This window comes from Gopherus evgoodei, chromosome 10 (genome assembly GCF_007399415.2).
Source record: "Gopherus evgoodei ecotype Sinaloan lineage chromosome 10, rGopEvg1_v1.p, whole genome shotgun sequence".
Lineage (NCBI taxonomy): Eukaryota > Metazoa > Chordata > Testudines > Testudinidae > Gopherus > Gopherus evgoodei.
Genome location: NC_044331.1, coordinates 81,467,497 through 81,485,910, shown reverse-complemented (window position 1 = coordinate 81,485,910; position 18,414 = coordinate 81,467,497). Strand labels below are relative to the sequence as shown.

At 50.2% G+C, this 18,414-nt stretch overlaps 2 protein-coding genes across 5 annotated transcripts in view; one reads left to right on the top strand and one right to left on the bottom strand.

The window, feature by feature from the left end:
* Positions 1-1,865, top strand: part of CHTF18 (chromosome transmission fidelity factor 18) — a 41,439-nt gene extending 39,574 nt beyond the window's left edge. For 2 of the 3 annotated variants that reach the window (XM_030578031.1, XM_030578030.1), the window contains exons 21-22: positions 644-701; positions 1,591-1,865. In XM_030578031.1, the coding sequence (XP_030433891.1) occupies positions 644-701; positions 1,591-1,727 (195 nt within the window). In that variant the 3' untranslated portion in view covers positions 1,728-1,865. The remainder of the gene's footprint in view (positions 1-643; positions 702-1,590) is intronic. The other variant, XM_030578033.1, reaches the window with a different exon arrangement.
* A 167-nt stretch (positions 1,866-2,032) lies between these two features.
* Positions 2,033-13,400, bottom strand: GNG13 (G protein subunit gamma 13). Of its 2 annotated transcripts, none has more exons than XM_030578035.1 (3): positions 13,235-13,400; positions 7,664-7,809; positions 2,033-2,517 (listed from the first exon to the last, which is right to left on the bottom strand). In XM_030578035.1, exons 2-3 carry the CDS (start codon positions 7,759-7,761, stop codon positions 2,412-2,414), a joined length of 204 nt encoding a protein of 67 aa, XP_030433895.1. In that variant the 5' UTR covers positions 7,762-7,809; positions 13,235-13,400; the 3' UTR covers positions 2,033-2,411. The 2 variants fall into 2 exon arrangements, with proteins under 2 accessions (XP_030433895.1, XP_030433896.1); XM_030578036.1 differs by having other exon boundaries at positions 7,664-7,804.
* Positions 13,401-18,414: the final 5,014 nt, after the last annotated feature.

Genomic DNA, 18,414 nt, shown 5'->3' with positions numbered 1-18,414 from the left:
ATACCTGGGTGTGTTATCCTATCTGCATTTCACAGTGAAATCAGACCAGTCACTTTTACGCTTTGTTTCTAATCATTTGCATTCTAGTTCCCATGCACACTTGGGTTTCTGGACCTGTGCAGGCTATTTGAATGGCTAAAGGGAACTGAAATATAGAGTGATCTAAGTATACTTAATCCGACCTCAGTTCAAGGAAATGGTCTAGATCAGTGCTTCTCAAAGTGGTGGTCCGTGGACCGGTGCCGGTCTGCAAGCCATCAGCTGCAGGTCCACGGCGAGTTTCCTCATAAGAGTATTGAATAGGATAATAATATGGCACGGGTCCCTGGCACGTTGGAAAAAAAAATTGCCGGTCCCCCACATCAGATAGCTTGAGAAGCACTGGTCTAGATGACCTCTCAGGTCCCTTCCAGCCCGACATTTCTGTGCTTCTATAACAAAAGGAAACATTTGTACTGATAAATTGTGTAATTTTTTTTCTTAATAAAATCACGTTTTGGGTTTGTAACTAGATAAAAATCCCATCTGATGTTGAACTAGGCTGGGCTGGCACTGTTCTCTTTAAATACACACTATAACCAATATGTGCCCAGAGGTCTGCCGAGGAAGAGTGTATTAAAACTGTTTTGATTTCTTTTCACAGCCAGAAATGGACTTCTTTGGGCGTCAGCTTGTTAAGAAACAAATATCTGCATCAGCAGGTATGTGCAGAAAAGGCAAGATATTGGTCAGGAGAGATGGAAGGAAACAAAACATATGTTGTAGTAGAAAGCTTTGCAATATCTTCTGTGGTTCCATAATGCTGAAATCAAACTGACTGTGGTTCATCGAAAGGGTGGATGGAGCTGGGGAGCAATTTCCATAGTGTGTTTTGCAACTGTCTGACAATATTTGTGTATAAGGGTGGATTGGAAAAAAACTTGGGGCATAAAGCCAGTCCAGTCCCCTACATGGAGCGGCTATGGTAGGACACTTCATTATGGAAGCACCCAAAGGCCCAGTTAATAGGTAATAAAGATGGCTGCTGTTCTGCTCCTGCAAATGTTTTAAGCAATAATTATACTTAGGGAATATCTATGCAACAGCTGTGGTGCACTGATAAGGGACTTTTCCTGCAGCTGTAGTTCATCCATCTGTCAGAGAGACACGAGCTAGGTTGATGGAACAGTTCTTCCGTTCACCTAACTGCGTCTGTGCCAGGGGTTAGGTCAACCGAACTCTTGTGGTCAGGGCGTGACATTTTTCACACCCTTGAGCGACAGAGCCAGGTCGATCTACTTTTGAAATGTAGACCCGACCTTAGCAAAGTTACGCAAGATGCTTACATGTGTGTAGGATCAGGGGCTTTTGAATGTAAGAACCTAGTTTTGAATGCACTTAATGTGGTGTACTGAATTGACGATGGAACCACTCGTAGTAAGAACTATGCCCAGCAGTAATGTTTGCAGGTGCTGTCCTTTTCAGTGTCTTACTGATACTTGCTTGACAGTCTGATGCCTAAACTTTGACTTTCCCATTTTAAGTCCCTTGATTTAATTGTATTATCGTATCTTCTCTCCCCACCCACCAACCTTTTCTGGTTACCATCAGCTAATCAAACGTCCGAGCACGACTCTGTTGAAAAACAAATCGGAAAGGCCGTTGGAAAGAGCGACGTTTGGTTCCGATTTAATGAAGGGGTTTCGAATGCCGTCAGGCGGAATATTTACATTAAGGATTTGCTCTAGTGATAATTTTAAAGAAATAAAACTGAAGAATACAGAACAGAAAGAAAAATTTGACTCAGCCTTCTAAAGAACACATATGGTTCATGAGAACTTTCCTGCTTTTATTTTCTATTCGGCTGTTTGTAAAATAAAGAAGCAAAATAATTTTTTTTAAACTTTGTGATGTATTGCTTTGTTTATTTCATTTATAAACCCTTAGTTCTCATATTTCGCTGGCTTTGCTGCAAAACGGTAAATTCTACAATATACAAAAGAGTATTGAAAATTTTTTTATAAAAGTGTTTTTTCTTTTACAAGTTCAAAAAGGCTTTGTAAGAATCACAGAAGCATAGTTAAGCGCAAGCTTAATTGAAAACTACGGGATTAATCAAGAGAACCCTTTGGCCTGTTGTTTGACATTGCTTTTCAAGTCCCCATTCTGACACTGCTAATCAGCTAGTCTCCAATACATTGCATCTCTTACCAATTTACTCTTTTATGGCCTGTGCTTTGTCAGTATAAAAAAGAATTGCTTCTACTAATAAAAATAATAAGACAAGATGAGGATCGTGTTTGTACAATTAGTCATATTAGGAAACTAATAAAAAAAAATTTACATTCAGAGTTAATGCAAAATTGAATATCTCAGGAGGAAGCCATTTTGTCAGCCACGGCCGCTTGGGAGCAAAGTTGGATTTAGGGGCATTAGAGTACGGTACATTTTCCTCTTTCCACCCAAGGGTTGCTTTTCATCAGCTCTGGATTCAGAAATGGGTCTTCTGGAATGCTATCTTCTATCCACTTCATCAACCTACAGAGAAGAGGGGAGAGGCAGGGTGGTTAAATGGCTCTGAGCATTTCTCGTTATCTTATTCTGGCTGAAGTGGAGCTAGAAGATTTCTTTTCATTGTTACGCAGTAATGAGATTTAGCGTTTCCATGGCATCGCCCAGCCATCCCATCCTGTCAGGTAGGTAAAATAATAGCATCCTCAAAAGACAAGGGGGTCAAGCAATTGCCCAAGGCTACATGTAGTCAGGAGTGCGACTGAAGAGAACCCAGCAGTCCCACCATCTCTGACGCTAAACCCTCAATGTCCAGACTCTGGGTTTCCCAATGCTGTGGGGTTGCAGCCATCGGAGTGAGCTACATTGGCTGCAGGGCACAGCATTGTTCAGCGTGGTGACGAAGCCCGATGAGCTGTTCTGTGGTGAGGGGAGCAGGACGACTAGCAGGGGAGCAGTGGCTCTTGCCTTTATTTGGCTCTAATTTTGTCCGTCCCTCGCACCTAGTCTCAGCAGGCCACCTTTGGGATGGCTGAGTGGGTGAGCTGCCGCCAGGCCTCCTGGCACCGGGTTCAGCCCACTTGCCACTCGCTCTCCTTTCTTCTGTCCAGTCTTCTCACTACTCTCACTTTTCGGTGTATTTTCCTTTTCATGTATCTTGCTGACTACTCCCCATCCCTCTCCTTATTCCCCTCCACTTACTCAAGGCGTGTAGACGGGTGGAGGCAGAGGACAGAGACATGAGCCTGGGCATGTGAGCTGTTCCCAGAGCCAGATCCATGAGGGATCACAGGGAGGGAAGGTGGGTGGCTTCCACCCCTTTATTGATAGAAGCAGCAGTGTATCTGCTGTGTGTTTGTGTATGGCTTCCCCCACGGGCAGGGATCGGGCACATGCGTGATGCGCACACACCCTGTGCTGATCTGGTGCCTTCATGATTGGGGAAACTGGCATAGCTGCAGATGCTACTGGCATAAAAGGTTCTGTTATGCGTTTTACAGGGTTAGGCAAATAATGTACCTAGGTAGCTGAGGTCACACATCATCCTGAATGGGCGGCAGGGACAGGCTGTTACAACTGTGTATGATTTTCATGTATAAAGAGCCTTGCATCCCAAAAGATCCTAGAGAGCTTTGCAGCTTTAAACTTGTTGAAGCACCAACATAACTTGCCACACAAATAATAATGCTACCTGATGTATGGCCTATACAAGATCTGAATATTTTTAAAAATTGGCTCCCTCCTCTCAGCTGCTGACTTCATCCTTTTTTTATCTCTTTAAAAGTTGCTACCTTGAGCAGACTGATTTGGGGAGCCATCTTAAGTTGTGGTGGTGTCTCTGATGTCCTACCAGGAGACCCTGGTCACGGGTAACTGGAGAAGACAAATGAGCAGCTAATTTTTCAGCTACTTTGTTTCCAGATGGGGAGTCCTCAACTACATCACAGCATGGGTCACATTTTAATAACGTGATTGTCTCTCGGACGTCTCATTCCCTTTCGTGATTGCGTGGACCTACGTTCCCCTGCCATTCACGATCACCTCACATCTCCAGGCTACAGTGATTATATGGGAAAGTAACAGCAGTGAAGCATTTAAGGTCCTTCAAATTTCTGCTAATGTGAATTAGCAGCAGAAAATGAGGAGTCAATGTCATGTGGCCTGTCGACCTTCTGCAGACCACAGCTTGAGAACCTTTATTTTAAAACGCCTTGGCTTTGCACTGTCCCCAGTCACACAGGCAATCGGTTACCCATCCAGGAGGTTAATTTTTTTTTAATACGAGCAGGTGTATTCTAAAGCTTGGAAGATCACTGCCCAGAGTGTGAAACACAAAGGTTAAGCATACAGCACAGATTGGGGCTGAACGTCTTTATCACCAAGCTGTGGAGGAGCTTTTAACACCAGAATGCATTTTAATGAGCATCTCTCTTATTTCTTTTATCCCGCAGGAAACTGCTGGCCTCTGCTAGATTTGCCATCCTCCTCCCAGAATGCATCATTTGGTGACGCCATTGATACCAGAACCGTCAGTTTCACCTGATATTCATGACCGTCTGGAATGCTGCATTCTGGAGCACAGTTGGAAGGTCTTAGAGACTAATCAACCTACTAATCAGAGTATTTCTGGAATCTGTATTTCTCCCTCCACAGCCTGATGAGGAAAAGTATTCAGTACACAGGGCTGGGCTCGCTTCAGATTTTGCCACGGCTTTGTAGCTCACGTTTGAAAGCAGCTATTGTTAAACTTGCGAGCACTGTCTCTGCAGCCATTAGGCAGTGATTATCCCATGGCCAGCACCCCCGGCACGGAATGTCGCAGTCAGAACGGGGCCCGGTGCGTGAGTTTGGATTGCAGCCCTTTGTCTTTAAACGTGTGCTGGCGATACCGATTTGAGCAGGGCACGGTCAGCATGCACTGTCCATGAACGCGCTGCTGCATCTCTGCCAGTGCATCTCTCCCTTTTGTTCCAGACCTTCCCCCTGCACAAACATCCAGCAAAGCACCTCAATTCTAACTTCCGGCCCCCACTGTTATTCCAGGCCTGAGACAGTCAGTCATGTGCTGTTACAGCCACTTCTAGGGTGGGGACTTGGGGCCTACACCAGCCAACTCGCATTCGGAGGTGAGCGAGTGTTTGGCATTAGTACCTTACTCACCGTCCTTGTATTCTTGTGGAAACAACACTCTGGGCTCCACATGCAATAGCCATTCTCAGAAACAAGCACTTTAAAGGGGCCCCAAAGTTTCTACGACAAATGTATTCATCCCACAAAGACCAGGCTTCGCTTTTTTCTTTTGCAGATGAGTTTCTAGGGTAGGTTTCACTATATTCTTAAATTGATTGTTAATGTGTATTGTACTAGTGCTGAGGAGCGCCAGTCCAAGGACCATGTGCTAGGTGCTGTACAAACACAACATAAAAGACGGTCCCTGCCCCAGATAACTTAGTCTAAGACGAGAAAACAGATGGCTGCAGACAGACGGGGGAGTATGAGGAAACCATGAGACAATATTGGTCAGTGTGATGGGCAGTAATCGCAAAACACCAGTTGCCTAACGACTGTAACATCCATTGTAGGCTTCACAGCAGAGAAGAGTTTTGAGGGGGGAGCTGAAGGACAGTGAGATGGCTTGGTGACTGGAGAACTGGAAGGATTGTGGCACCAGAAGCACATAGGAAGTGAATAACTGGGCAAGGTTATGATTGTGTGGACTTTCAAATCCCTGCTAACAATTTAGCCCCCGACCCCTCTACGTTTTAGCTAGAGGTTGCAGTGTTGCTGGCTCTCAATATTTGGTATTCTGTTTTTAAAGCCCCCCAGACTCAGGTGATTAAGTGCGAATCATAGCTTTCAATAAACACACAACCCCCATAGCAGCTCAGAAACTTGATGGCAAATAAAAAGAGCCTAGCATTTATTATTTTTCTCATTTTCTGGGCAGGCTCCATATTTGAGGACTTGGAGCTGCTGATGTTACAGATGAGAGATTTCTCAGCATCCGTCTGTGGGGAGCAATCTCAAAGCCCAAAGGGGTGGGAGCTTTCTGTGGGGCAGAGGATGATGCAAAGGCAGCTGCATCTGATGCTATGGGAACATCAGCCTGGGAGTGGTTTGAGCATTGGCCTGCTAAACCCAGAGAGGTTAGTTCAATCCTTGAGGGGGCCACTTAGGGATCTGGGGTAAAATCGTCAATCCTTGGTCCTGCTCGTAAAGGCAGGGGGCTGGACTCAACTCAATGACCTTTCAGGGTCCTTTCCAGTTCTATGAGATAGGTATATCTCCATATATTTATATTTATTTATTACTTCTGCTATCTAGATAGGTCTTGGATTGGATTCTTAGAGCTCCCAGGGCTTAAATGAACAGTGCACAGCTCCTTTCTCAAGAGAATTTGCACAACAACACTACAAAGAGTTCGAACTCAGCAAAGTCATTAAGTCATATGAATTTTTCCAAAAGCTGGGAGAGGTGCCTAGAATGGAATAGGTCCTGCCGCGTGCGCTATGGAGTTGTCCCCAATGCAATCAGTTTGCACCTGAAGGTGCAGATTTTCAAAGCTAGATGCAAGTTCAGTGGCAGCTCCCTCACCCCTGCCTTGCACCAGCAGACGCCTGCCTTTACACACGTATTTGGCACAAGTGTTGCCAAGCAACTCTGTTGTACATGCACTGATCCAGGCTGTGGGTGCAGAGAGGGGAAGTGATGTTTCTAGGTGCACCTCCAGCGTGGCTCTGCAGCCCCACTGAGTGGTGTGGGGTGCATGACCATCATTAAATATGGACTAAAGCAGGAACCCTGCAAGCTACCACCACCTCAAGGGCAGGTCACCGAAGGGGAAGGGTCCTTTCCTTTCTAACCCGGGGGAAAGAACTGAGAAACAGCTGATCCAACCCAATCATGGCTAAAACAGAGCTAAATTAAAGTTAGGTGCAGACACGTGTTCACCTAGCGTTATCCTTATCCTGGGCAAATCTTTCCTGCTGGCCTGGAACCCCAGTGCTTAGGTTTCCTGGAAGACTGGAGACACAGCCCACTTCTCTCTACGTATCAGTGCTTAGATCCTATGACAATAATGGGTGCTGGAGAAAACTGGCCATGCTGAATGCTTTTGGCTCTGCGGTCCTCCCTCAGTATTGGTGGTGCTGCTGGTTGTATAGCCAAGGTTAGGAATTTAAGCCTAGATTCTCTGAGGTAATTAGGTGCTTAACGGCAATTGATTTCAAAGGTCCTAAGTACTTTGGAGAATCTGGGCCCAAGTATTCTTGATGCTGATTTATTTCTGGCAAAGGGCGCTGGAGACGAGACCCTAGAATCTGCCATCCTATTCAGGGCCAGCAGCAGGGCCCACGTCTCACAGGGCCTGGCAATGCACCTCACTCCTCCCAACCATGTGAAGCACCTAGAGGGGTTTTCCTGTCTCAGTAGCTATCTCATCCTTAGCCTTTCTGCTGAGGCTGCTGACAAGAAAGCAAGATCCTAAGCTGGTGCATATCAGCCTGGCTCCATTAACCTGACCAGTTTATATCCATGTGGTCCAAACTGCCTGTTAGTGGCCTATTTGAGATGAGGGCGTATAGCCACTAGGCCTTGGTCTGAGATCCACCACTTCATTCCATGTGGGCTACTGAACAGCCGCCAGAAGGGGCCGGGGAAAGCATTGACTCACTCAGGTATTGTTTTAGAAGACATTTCCCTCTTGTAAGCCAGTTGGTATTTCAGGCTGTCTACTTCCTTCTTCCACTGTGGGAGGTCCCATTCATCCATGGTGGCAGGTCTTAGCGAACGTCCTTCTTAATATGGAAGCAACCTGGGCTGAAAAACAAAGGCAAGTTTGCGCTCGTTAACACTCCCAAAGCCCGTTCCTTCTCAGGTGCGTTTGTTGTAGCTCGTTCCCTTCCGCTCTAGCCCTTCATGACTGAACACGTCAGTGTTGGATGGCCTTTGGAAATAAGCTTTCCTGCAGGCGTCTCTCTTCACTGGAAAAGAGTGAAAAGACCCCTGGCATTCGCAGATCAAGTGACTTGTCGAGAACGCGTCAAGGCTCTTGGTGCAGCCCACCCCTTTGCCTGGGGCCTGTTGGGTGTAATGGGCATGACGGTTACCCAGGGATGGTGGCTCCACACGTAGCCCTGCCATAAGAGTTCGAACAAAATGAACTCACAGCCTGGGACTTAGGATCTGCTGATGCAGAATCCCCACTTCGGCATATTCACCGTGCGTGCGCCACAGACTCGGGCTGTCATCACCAGTGGGGGTTGCAAATGGTCAGCGAGGTCATGCCAAGAAGCTGAGCTTTGGCTACCCTTCATCGTGGTCCCTGGCACTGACCCCAAATCTGCTCCTGCCATAGCTGTTAGATGTCCTTTACCAGGGGCTTATTGTTTGCAGCTCCTTCACTGCCGCCCAGCCCCGCCCCCACCCCAAACGTGGGAGAAGACCGCCTTATAGGCCAGAGTCACACCCTAGTTTGATCGCTGTTGCCCTTCGCTCTTCTTTCTGTGATGCAACTGCGTCCTACTAGGGGTCCCTCCCGGGCATCAAGGGTCCCTCCCATGGCTGCTGCTCAGTCTGAGGCTACCGCTAAGGAACTAGGTCGGGCTGGTGTGTTCATCTGAAAGTAGTTCTCCCCCGTGTTGTTCCCCCTCCCCTCTGCAATTTGCATAGTGCATCATACGGCATTATCATTTGACTAACAAATCCTTTTGAGTGCTGCATGGGGCGGGAGAGCCGGCAGCTGTTCCTGACCGATGGAAATGAAGGATTTAGCCTTGATGTAAATATCTGCCTTTGAGGAGGAGTCTAACAGTGGGCTAAGCTCCAAAGTGGGTCGAACCCAGGGTACTTGCTAACCACAGCCCTTTTGTTCCGAATCCTGCCTTCCCTGTGTGAAACCAGGCCCAGATCCTGCTGACTGAGAATCTCCTGGCATGGCGTGTCTCAAGGTCAGAGAAGATCCAAGTGTACTTGTCTCAGGCATTAGGACAACACTTACAAGTGGCATGTGAATATAAGCAGCCTGGGATTCAGATGGGGAGAGGCGAAGGGTTCACGAAAAGAGATGCAACAAGTGACTTCTAAGGGAGACAAACCAAATACAATTCTTACTGAATGATCCTGGGGAAGGTTTCTTTTTGAACACCTGGGAGAGACCCACCAATGTTCTGATTTGGACAAGTTGCTGGTGCCACATATGCAGATACCTGCTAAGTCTGGATACGAGAGGGAAGACAAACTTCATGTGAGGGACTTTCAGACAGCTGGGGAGAGGCCCTGGGTCAGAGGAAAGAATGCTGGCTCAATCTTCAAGCCAAGATTGAGATTCCCTTGGCATAGGGCTAATCTGCCAGTGGACACAGAGGAGATCCAACTACCAGCGACAGCATAAGCCATTCTTACAGCTGGCTGTTGGCAAACACAGCTGAGCACAGCTTCCTATTGTCTAATCTCTAACCAGGCAGGTAGGCTGGAGGAAGGATAGTCCCCTGGATAGGGGGTTAGGCCGGGGCTTATGCCTTGTTCTGCCTCAGAGTTCCTGTGTCACTTTAGCCCAGGCCCTCAAAGGTATTTGAACACGTATCTCCCATTAATTTCAATGGGAGTGGGGGCTCTTAAATACCTTCCAGGATCTGGGTCCTTGTCTCTTGGGGGCCTGATTCCAATACGGAGGCGGAACCATCGAGTTTGTTGCTCTAAACCATAGCGGGTGGGTTAGTTTGCTGTCTGCCTCACCTAGAGTTCTCCTGCTGTGTCACAAGCCCTGAGGCCCTTTCGAAGCCTCAAAGGGGAAAAAGCATTGCTTTCCTGCAGCGCACGCAAGGGATAGATAGTTCAGAGCTTCCTCCTGGATCTAACAGGACTTTAAGGGCCAGATTCTGGTATCCTTAGCCTGAACCAAACAGCCTCACTGAAGTCAGTGGGACTTCTGATGAAGTAAGGTGCTATTCAGCACAAGTAAGGATATTGAAATCTGGCCTGCCGTTGCAAAGACAGAGAGAGAGAGAGAGAGAGAGAGAGAGTGTGTGTGTTCTGATACAAATCAAATCCTTCCAAGCCAATACCAAACAGCCACCAGCTGAGAACACCTTTGTCTAACACTAGCCAAGCCTGAGTCCCAGCCAGTGAACTAAAGGTGAAAAGTCCCTTAACAAATACCAATTTCCTGAGTCATCTTGTTCACGCTCCCCCTCACCAGCTCATTCCAAATCCAGTTCCCATTTCCTCCTTCCACCTCGAAATGAAAGGTTCCAGGCGCTGCTGGGGAATCCAGACTCCGGGATACCTGTAGAGGTACAATTTCGGGGGACTGAGGCCCAGCCTCCCTGTTCACAGGTGCAATCTGTGCCTGCAGCATTGAACGCGCAGGCACCAAATGGAATATTGCCCTTCTCCCTGCAGTGGGTAGAGGTGCAGACAACCAGAGCTGCTCCTGCAAGTCAATTCTAAATACAACGTTGCAGGTACAAAGTGCACCTGCTTGGGAAGACGCTGCCCTTCTCACAATCCGGCCCTTACTGTAAAGAGCGTCTGTCCCACTGCCCGCTGGCTATTGCATTTGTCTCCGCATCGCAGTAGCAGCCCCAAACCTACCTTTGCACAGGTCCTAATCCACCGAAGTCAGAGCTAAGCAGTGGCATAAATAACACAACAGCTGCTCATTTTATAGTGTGGGCTAGCAGGTTTTGTGCTTTGCATACACTGCCAGAGGCATTAGCTTTCAAATAAGTAACCGGGAGAACCAGGTCAGCTTTGATTGCGATTTAGATTCTGTGATGCCCTTAGGTGGAGCGTGGCACACAACCACTTGGACACTCTAACCGCAGCATGTTTGAGGGCCGGGGAGTACATTATCTGTGCTGAAAGGGTGTCACAAGGGTGAGCAGATGGGACACAGTGCCTGAGTAAAGAGACCAAGACAAAGTTTGCCTTCACTAAGAAGTCATTGACCCTTGCACAACATGGGGGCGGGGGAGGGGGAGAAGGGCGGAGATCAAGCCAACACCCATGAAGACAATGAATTACTCCTGTTTTACACAGATGTAAGAGAGATCGGAGTCAGGGCTGTGGTTTGGTTTGGGGTCGATATATATTGAGGGTTCCCTGCAGGCTCTTGCAGTTGGGTTCACAGGCTTGACAGGGCCTGGCAGGATTGTTCCCCACTGAGCAGCATAGTGATCTGTCTCAGGGTGATCCCTGCCACCTGAACATCCAGCGCTGGTCAGGTTTCAAACATCTACTGCCCCTTGCCAGCCAACACCAATGGACATGTGCTTAATGGTGGGCAGTGATAGACTGGAGAGGCTAAGAGAATGGGAAGGACGGCGAAGAGGAAGAGAATTTAAAGGAGAGGGAGGAAGGGAAACAATCACCGAAAATAGAAACGGGGGGGAAGGAAGAAACATCAGAGCTGAAAGCCAAAGGAAATGTACACTGCACTGTCTGGCTCTGCTCGCATGCTGCAGCTGGCACCTCTAGCTCTTTGAGGAAGGAAGTAATATCCTCCCTATTTCACAGCGGGGGAAACCGAGGCACGGAGCATTGACATGGCCTAAGGTTACACAGCAAATCCATAACAGAGTCCAGTTGAGACCATGGAAGTCCTGGCGCCAAATGCCACAATGAGTCCATGATAAGCAAAGCTGTTTCACGTCTGAGGAAGGGGCCAAAAGACGTGAAAGCTGCTAACTTTTCTTTGGGCAAGGCCCCTCTGTCTAACATCTCAGCCCCAATGGCTGGTTGTCCCTAGAGGGTCCCTGCTGCACTTTGCTGTCAAACCGAGCTGCACTGGTCAAGGGCGGGGGCAGGGTCGTACCCGTCCAGTTCGATCTCCCCTCGTCTTGATGTGTCTTTCTGGGCAGCCTCCAGCAGTGCGTGGAAAGCAGCATGTAATGCAGAACCAGGCAGCACTGCAAGAAACCATTCGTGCTGCTAGAGCAGGCGGGCGCTTGGGCAGCAAAGCCTCCGACGCCAGTTCCAATAATCCATTTCGGGGGAGTTGCGGAGATCTCACACACACCCTGGGGCTAGGAGAGTGTTGGGATGCAGGCACCTTAAAGGAGAGCGAGCCGCTGGCCTGCGAGGTGGTAGCGGGCAGGAAGGACTTCATCAGAACGGGGTTTTGGAGGTGGTCAGACCCATCAGCTCCATTCCGCTCCTCCTCTAACTCGAGGCAGCCCTGGTGCCAAGTCATGTTTGTCCATCGGCCTCTGGTCTGCTTTGAAACCCAGCCGCTTGTATGTGGCACTTGGCCCCAAAGACCTAAAGCAACCCAGCACAGAGGCTACCTTCCTTGTCACACTGTTCAGCCCACCCACTGCATTCTGCCACGGCCTTAGGGAGTGGGGTCGTCAGTCTTAGTTGGGCTGCATGGATGCAGCGGCATGAGGTGTGCGCTTACCCCGTGTGAGAGAGAGAGAGAGACTCACACACACACACACACACTCTTACTTTCTCCCCACGTCTATCTGCCAGCTGCCCCTGACCGCTCAACGCCACACACGCTCACCCCGTACAGCCAGAAGGTGAGCGCAGCAATGAACTTAGCCTCAGAGTCTCACTTATAATATTTGACGGCTGTTTTGGCCCTGAGACCGACTTTGATGCACAAGACAAGGCGGGTGAGGTAACCACTTCTATTGGACCAACTTCTGTGGGCAAGCGACACAAGCTTTTGGGCGTACACAGCTCTTCTCGCTGATCACGTTCATCTACCGTGACAGCAAACGCCAACAGTCCCTTCAAAAACATCCACCCGCCTCAGGGATCCCAGCAGAGCTTCACCAAGAGGCCGCACACGGATAACTTTAAACACACACACACCCCCCATCCCATCCCCCAAACGAGCTTCCCCGGCTAAACGGTGAGAAGGCCCCTGCTTTTTAAAAAAAAATGGCAATGCAGCATGACCAAGACTGAGACGCTAGCCCCAGACAGCAGCTGCAAGGGGCCGCTTGTGCGTGGCGATTCCCATCTCCCTAGACCTTTTCCTCAAGCTGCAGCCACAAGCTCCCCTCGGGTGCCAGCGAGCAGGCGATGTGTGTCTCTGCTGTTGTTACAAAGAGATGCAGGCAAATCCATAGCAAGGCATACAAGGCGGCTTTGATTTAATCTCTCACCCAGCTTCCCCTGGAGGGAGTGTGTGTGTGTGTGGGGGGGGGAATAATTCCTCCCCCATCTTCCCTCCCCTGCCAAAGCCTTTGTAGTTTGCTTTGCAAATAAACACATCAAATCAGCCACCTACCTTGTAAGAAAATGCGTAACCAGGAGGGGAAAAAGTACAGGTCCCTTCTGGAGGATGCGTCCTCCGCTGGCTCGGCGAGACTCAGTGGCCTTTTACCAGAACGGATCCAGCTAAAGCTCTCTTCCCTGTTAACAATCTCAAATCCTCCGTGTAATCTATTAATGTACAGCCAGGCCAGCTGCCTCAGACACAGCGCCGAGCGGGATAATGAGCCTGTCTTTTCCCCACCCCACCCCACCCCAGAGGATTTGGCTGCCTAACGGTTTGGTACTGAGCTAAGCTGAGCGTGAGCAAGTCTGTGTCCCTGGCGCCCGTTCTGATCACGCCAATGCCCTCTGTGCGGGATAACGGGTTCTGCAGAAAGGCCTTGGATGCTGATGCTGCTGGCTCATTAGTTCTTGACCAGGCTTTTTTCTACTGACAGTAACCGCTAATGGTTGGATACCATAGTTACCTTTGCCTAAAGACTGGTGCCTTAATTGTCTCCCTAAGGGAGCAGAGAACCCAAGAGTGCTTGAGAGAATAACATGGTGTAATATAGGCGTGACTGTAGCGCTCAGACACAGTGATCATTCCTCAGGCTTTGCTGGAGACGTTGCACAAGATTTCCTGGTTAGTATTTACTGAGTTATTAAACAAAAAATAATCTAGTCCCACCGCCGGCTTTTCCACGGTGCCCTTCACGCAACTGGTGCAAGAGATGTCGTTCTGGCTCAGCTGCAGGTCCGTGCTTATTGCTAGCACCGCCGTGAAGCCGAGCGGGCCACAGTGCCAGCCGAATGAAATGGCTACACTACATGTTTTAAACCTATTAAAATGAGACGCGGATTAAAACTATTAAAAAAAATGCACCCCCCCCCATCTGAAAATCACGGTAGCTAAACTGCTAAGAATTAAAGTAACTAACATGGCCACTGTTTTAATTACCGTGAAACAAAAACTGAAATAATCCCATCCAGCTAAATGGAGCAGCACAGTCACGTAAGAAGTGTGAACGTCTGGTATTGATGCGCTAGGCCGGGGTGGCCAACCTGAGCCGGAGAAGGAGCCAGAATGTACCAATGTACATGGCCAAAGAGCCACAGTGCTACGTCAGCAGCACCCGCCGCCCATCAGTTCCCCCCCTACCCCCCGCTCCCAGCGCCTCCCGCCCACTGGTCAGCTGTTTTGTGGCATGCAGGAGGCCCTGGGGGGAGGGGGAAGACCGAGGGCACAGAAGGCTCAGGGGAGGGGCAGGAAAGGTGGAGTGGGGGTAGGGCCTGGGGCAGAACCAGGGGTTGAGCAGTGAGCACCGCCCGGCACACTGGAAAGTTGGCACCTGTAGCTCCAGCCCCAGAGTTGGTGCCTACAAAAGGCAGGGCCGGCTCTAACTTTTTTGCCGCCCCAAGTAAAAAAGAAGAGTGCCACCGTCATACCCCCCCTGCGAGTGCCACCGAACCCCCCCGTCCCCGAGCACCACACTGCCCAAAGCCCCGCCCCTGAGTGCTGCACAAGCCCCCCCGAGCACCACACTGCCCGAAGCCCCCCCTGAGTGCTGCACAAGCCCCCCCGAGCACCACACTGCCCGAAGCCCCCCCGAGTGCTGCGCAAGTCCCTACCCCTCAAGCGCCATGCTGCCCGAAGCCCTCACCCCTCTGAGCACCATGCTGCCCAAGCACTGCCCTGCCCAAAGCCCCCGCCTCCTCCAAATGCCACTCCGCGCAAGCCCCCCTGAGCGCTGCGCTGCCTGAAGCCCCCACCCCCTACTCCGAGCACTGTGCCATGCAAGCCCCCACTCCCCCAAGCACCATGCTGCCCAAAGCCCCCACCACCTACTCTGAGCGCCGTGTCATGCAAGCCCGGGCCCCCTCGAGCACCGTGCTGTCCGAAACCCCCGCTCCCCTGAGCGCCACGCCACCCTAAGCCCCTGCCCTCCCTCCAAGTGCCACGCTGCCCGAAGCACCCTCCGAGCATCGCGCCACTGAAACCAAAAAAACCCTCTAGCGCTGCCCCAACGAAGAAAAACCAAAAACCAAGCGCCGCCCACCCCAAAGGTGCCGCCCCAAGCACATGCTTGGTCGGCTGATGCTTGGAGCTGGCCCTGATACAGGGAGCTGCATATTAACTTCTGAAGAGCCACATGTGGCTCTGGAGCCACCGACTGGCCACCCCTGCACGATGGTCTAGAATAGATGACTAGGATTTGAGCCTTCTGGGTTCGCTGCTGCGTGCTGGAAGAGAGTCCAGGCTAGTAGCTAGCACTAGGGTGTCCTCTTTACCCCAGTGCAGGTCACTTCCCCTCTTCAGGTTCCCAGCTGTAAAGCAGGGCTCTTTACCAACCTCCCAGGGGTGTTACAAGTCATAATTCACTCAGGGGGTTGTTTGTTTGTTTACATGCTTGGAGATTTTTGGGTGTAAGTTGCAGTAGAGCCGATAATATTAATGACATTGAAAGCCTGGGCTGAAAGCTGCTCCACCAGGGCCCCATATCATATGACGCTAGTGTCGTTCTTTCGCTCCCTTTCCGTGCTATGATGGCGGCCTGAGTTCTCAGGACACCAGCTGAGCTCACGAGTGTGTTTTTGGCTAGACTCGGTAGCGCTTTCACAGTTACCGTCTGGGCCATCTCACCACTGTGGCCAGTGGCCAGGCCCAGGCAGTGAGCAAGCCAGCGGCTAGGAGCAGATTAATGCATTCATTATCATGCAGTTAGCGCACCCCCGCTTCATTAGACACGCAATCGGCATTCAGCTGCAACACAACAGTGGTCATGAACCAAGCACAAAATACATCCCAGCACGTACACATTCAGTACCCTACTCCTAGCACATAGTACATACGGTAAGTGTATGATTATAGGGAATTACCCCTTGTCTCAGCCATTTGTATTATGGGCCAGGCTGGCAGCTGCTGCTTGTTAGTAAGGTTGCCTGATACGATCTGGTACAACACCATGTTTTCAGTTACTTAAAACGTTGCCAAATTTTACCAGTTTGGGCGGAAATATTGTCATGCTGGCTGGCCTGGGTGTCTGCCTCAGGCTGAATTGTTTTGCAAAAGTTCAGCCCAAATGGTCCAGATGTTTCCAGGACGGAGGCAAGTGAAAAACACATTGTTTTGCCCCTGTTTAAAAAAAAATAATCCTTTGAAAAGCTCTAGTGCACCCGTGCTGTGACACAAGGACTACTTAGTTGTAACTTAACAGAGCTTCGCAGCTAAACACAGAAGATTCGGTCCGGGGCTGAGCAGGCCTTTCCCGGCCTTTGCAGCGCTGGGTGGCTGTGGGCCAAGCCAAGGTTGGGCACCAAACCGGAGAGCAGGGCCTGTGTCGCTGACGTGCACTGGACTTCCCTCTGCTGACGCCCAGCGTGTTCAGGAGAAAGCTGCCTGATTTGCACAAAGAGCCAGTCAGCGGGGGCGACGGGGCGGAATGCGATTGAAACAGGGAGCCTGGGGTGGGCTGCAGGGGAAGACTGCGCTCTCATTAATGGCTCTGGACCATTTTCCAGCAGCCCGTGCTTTCTCGTCAAGGGCGAACCATTTCCAGCTCCAAATCAATATGAGCGCCAAGGTAGCTGCTGCTGGCCGGTACTACATGTCCGTTATTGACAAAGTCCTTTCCGGGCTCCAGCCGCTGCATGGCAAAGCAGAAGAACTTTAGGTGAGATCCTGGGGAGTTGCTGCTTGTTTGACGAGTGCAGGCTCAGCTGATGGGAACCAAAGTCTGCCTACAAACCGCAGTACAAACTGCGTTTTTATACAGGGCAAAACCGTGGCTCAGTTCTCAGAAAAAACAGGCTACGCGCCTTAGACTGGATCAGTTTGGCACTGACGGTCAATGCATACAACAAAAGGGCGAGCCGAGAGGGGCTAGAAAGCCTGCTGTTGTAAGAACTGAAGCCAGCAGTCCAGCCAGCAGATTTCACGCTATTATATTGGCCTGGCAAGTCAGGCTTGTGCTGCTGCTGTGAGGACTGGGGCTTCTCAGATGTGGGCTGGCTGGAAAAGATCCGGGGGGGTTCTTGCTCCGTGATGGGGCTCAGGCTGTGTTATCACCCTGCCTCTCACTACACACACAATTCCTGCTAGGGGGAGTCTCACTGTGCTCTTTTCTCTGGCCTAACAGTGACACCTCCTGTGGAAATCTCTGCTTTAGGCCCCGAGGAAGGTTCTCAGTCTGGTGCTCAGCATCCCGAACTTAATTTCCAAGAACATTTTCGCTGGAAAGCCTGACCTTTTTTAATTGATATTCAAAATTTCCACAAAAAGTTTGAGCAATGATAACGTTCAGAAATAGCTGGCCTGTGCCTCACTTGGGCCATTCTTTTCATGCCACAGCGGGGAAGGCATCACGTGCACGATCTTTTCTGGGGCAGAGATGGAGTCCAAAAGGGACAATATTGGGCCAATCTGTGCTGTTCATTGCAATTGTTCATTGGATGCTCCTTTCCAGCCATAGCATCTGCCTCTTTGGGCACCATGTCCCCTGGGACTTGAAAAGGATTTGTATGCTGACTAATTCACCAGCGAGCAGGGAAGGAGAATTCCACTGCAGTCCAGGGACACTAGCCAATCCGCCACCCATGCTCTTCTAGACAAATCAGTTATCAATATCACAGCACCAGGGCAAACTCTCATCGGCTGATCTTGACCTGGAGGGCATGACACTGCTGTTAGCAGCTTAACCCTTTCCTAGACATCACAAATATCATGCCTAAGCTCTTGCCAGTTGGTTTCAGCTTTTTAACATCTGTCCTTTTATAAGGCCATCAGGGCTTGCCCACACTGGTTCCAGGACCATCTTCTAGGCACCCCTCCTCTGCTCGTCCCAAGTCCTTTCTTGCTCACGTTTTGATGAGGCACTTATTTTCTAGTGCCAGCCTGGAGCTCCAGTGCTTCTGACAGGGGTGCAATGCTGGGGGGAGAGGGCAAGGGGCCCAAGCTCGCCTGGCCAGCTCTGAGGGAAGACCCAGAAACCTGCATCATCTCTCCTGGTCATGCCCAACGCAGCAGCCCTGCAGCCAGGGACCCACTGCCCACTCAGGAGGTTACAGACTGGAGCTTGGGACTGGGGAAATGTGGGGCCCTCCCCTTCCCAGCCTGCAGCACTGGAGGGGTGCCCCCATATGCAGGGCATGCAGGTGCCCCAGCCTGTTACCTTCTGTGCGAGAGGCCGGCTCGTGCTGCTGTCTCAGGCGTGG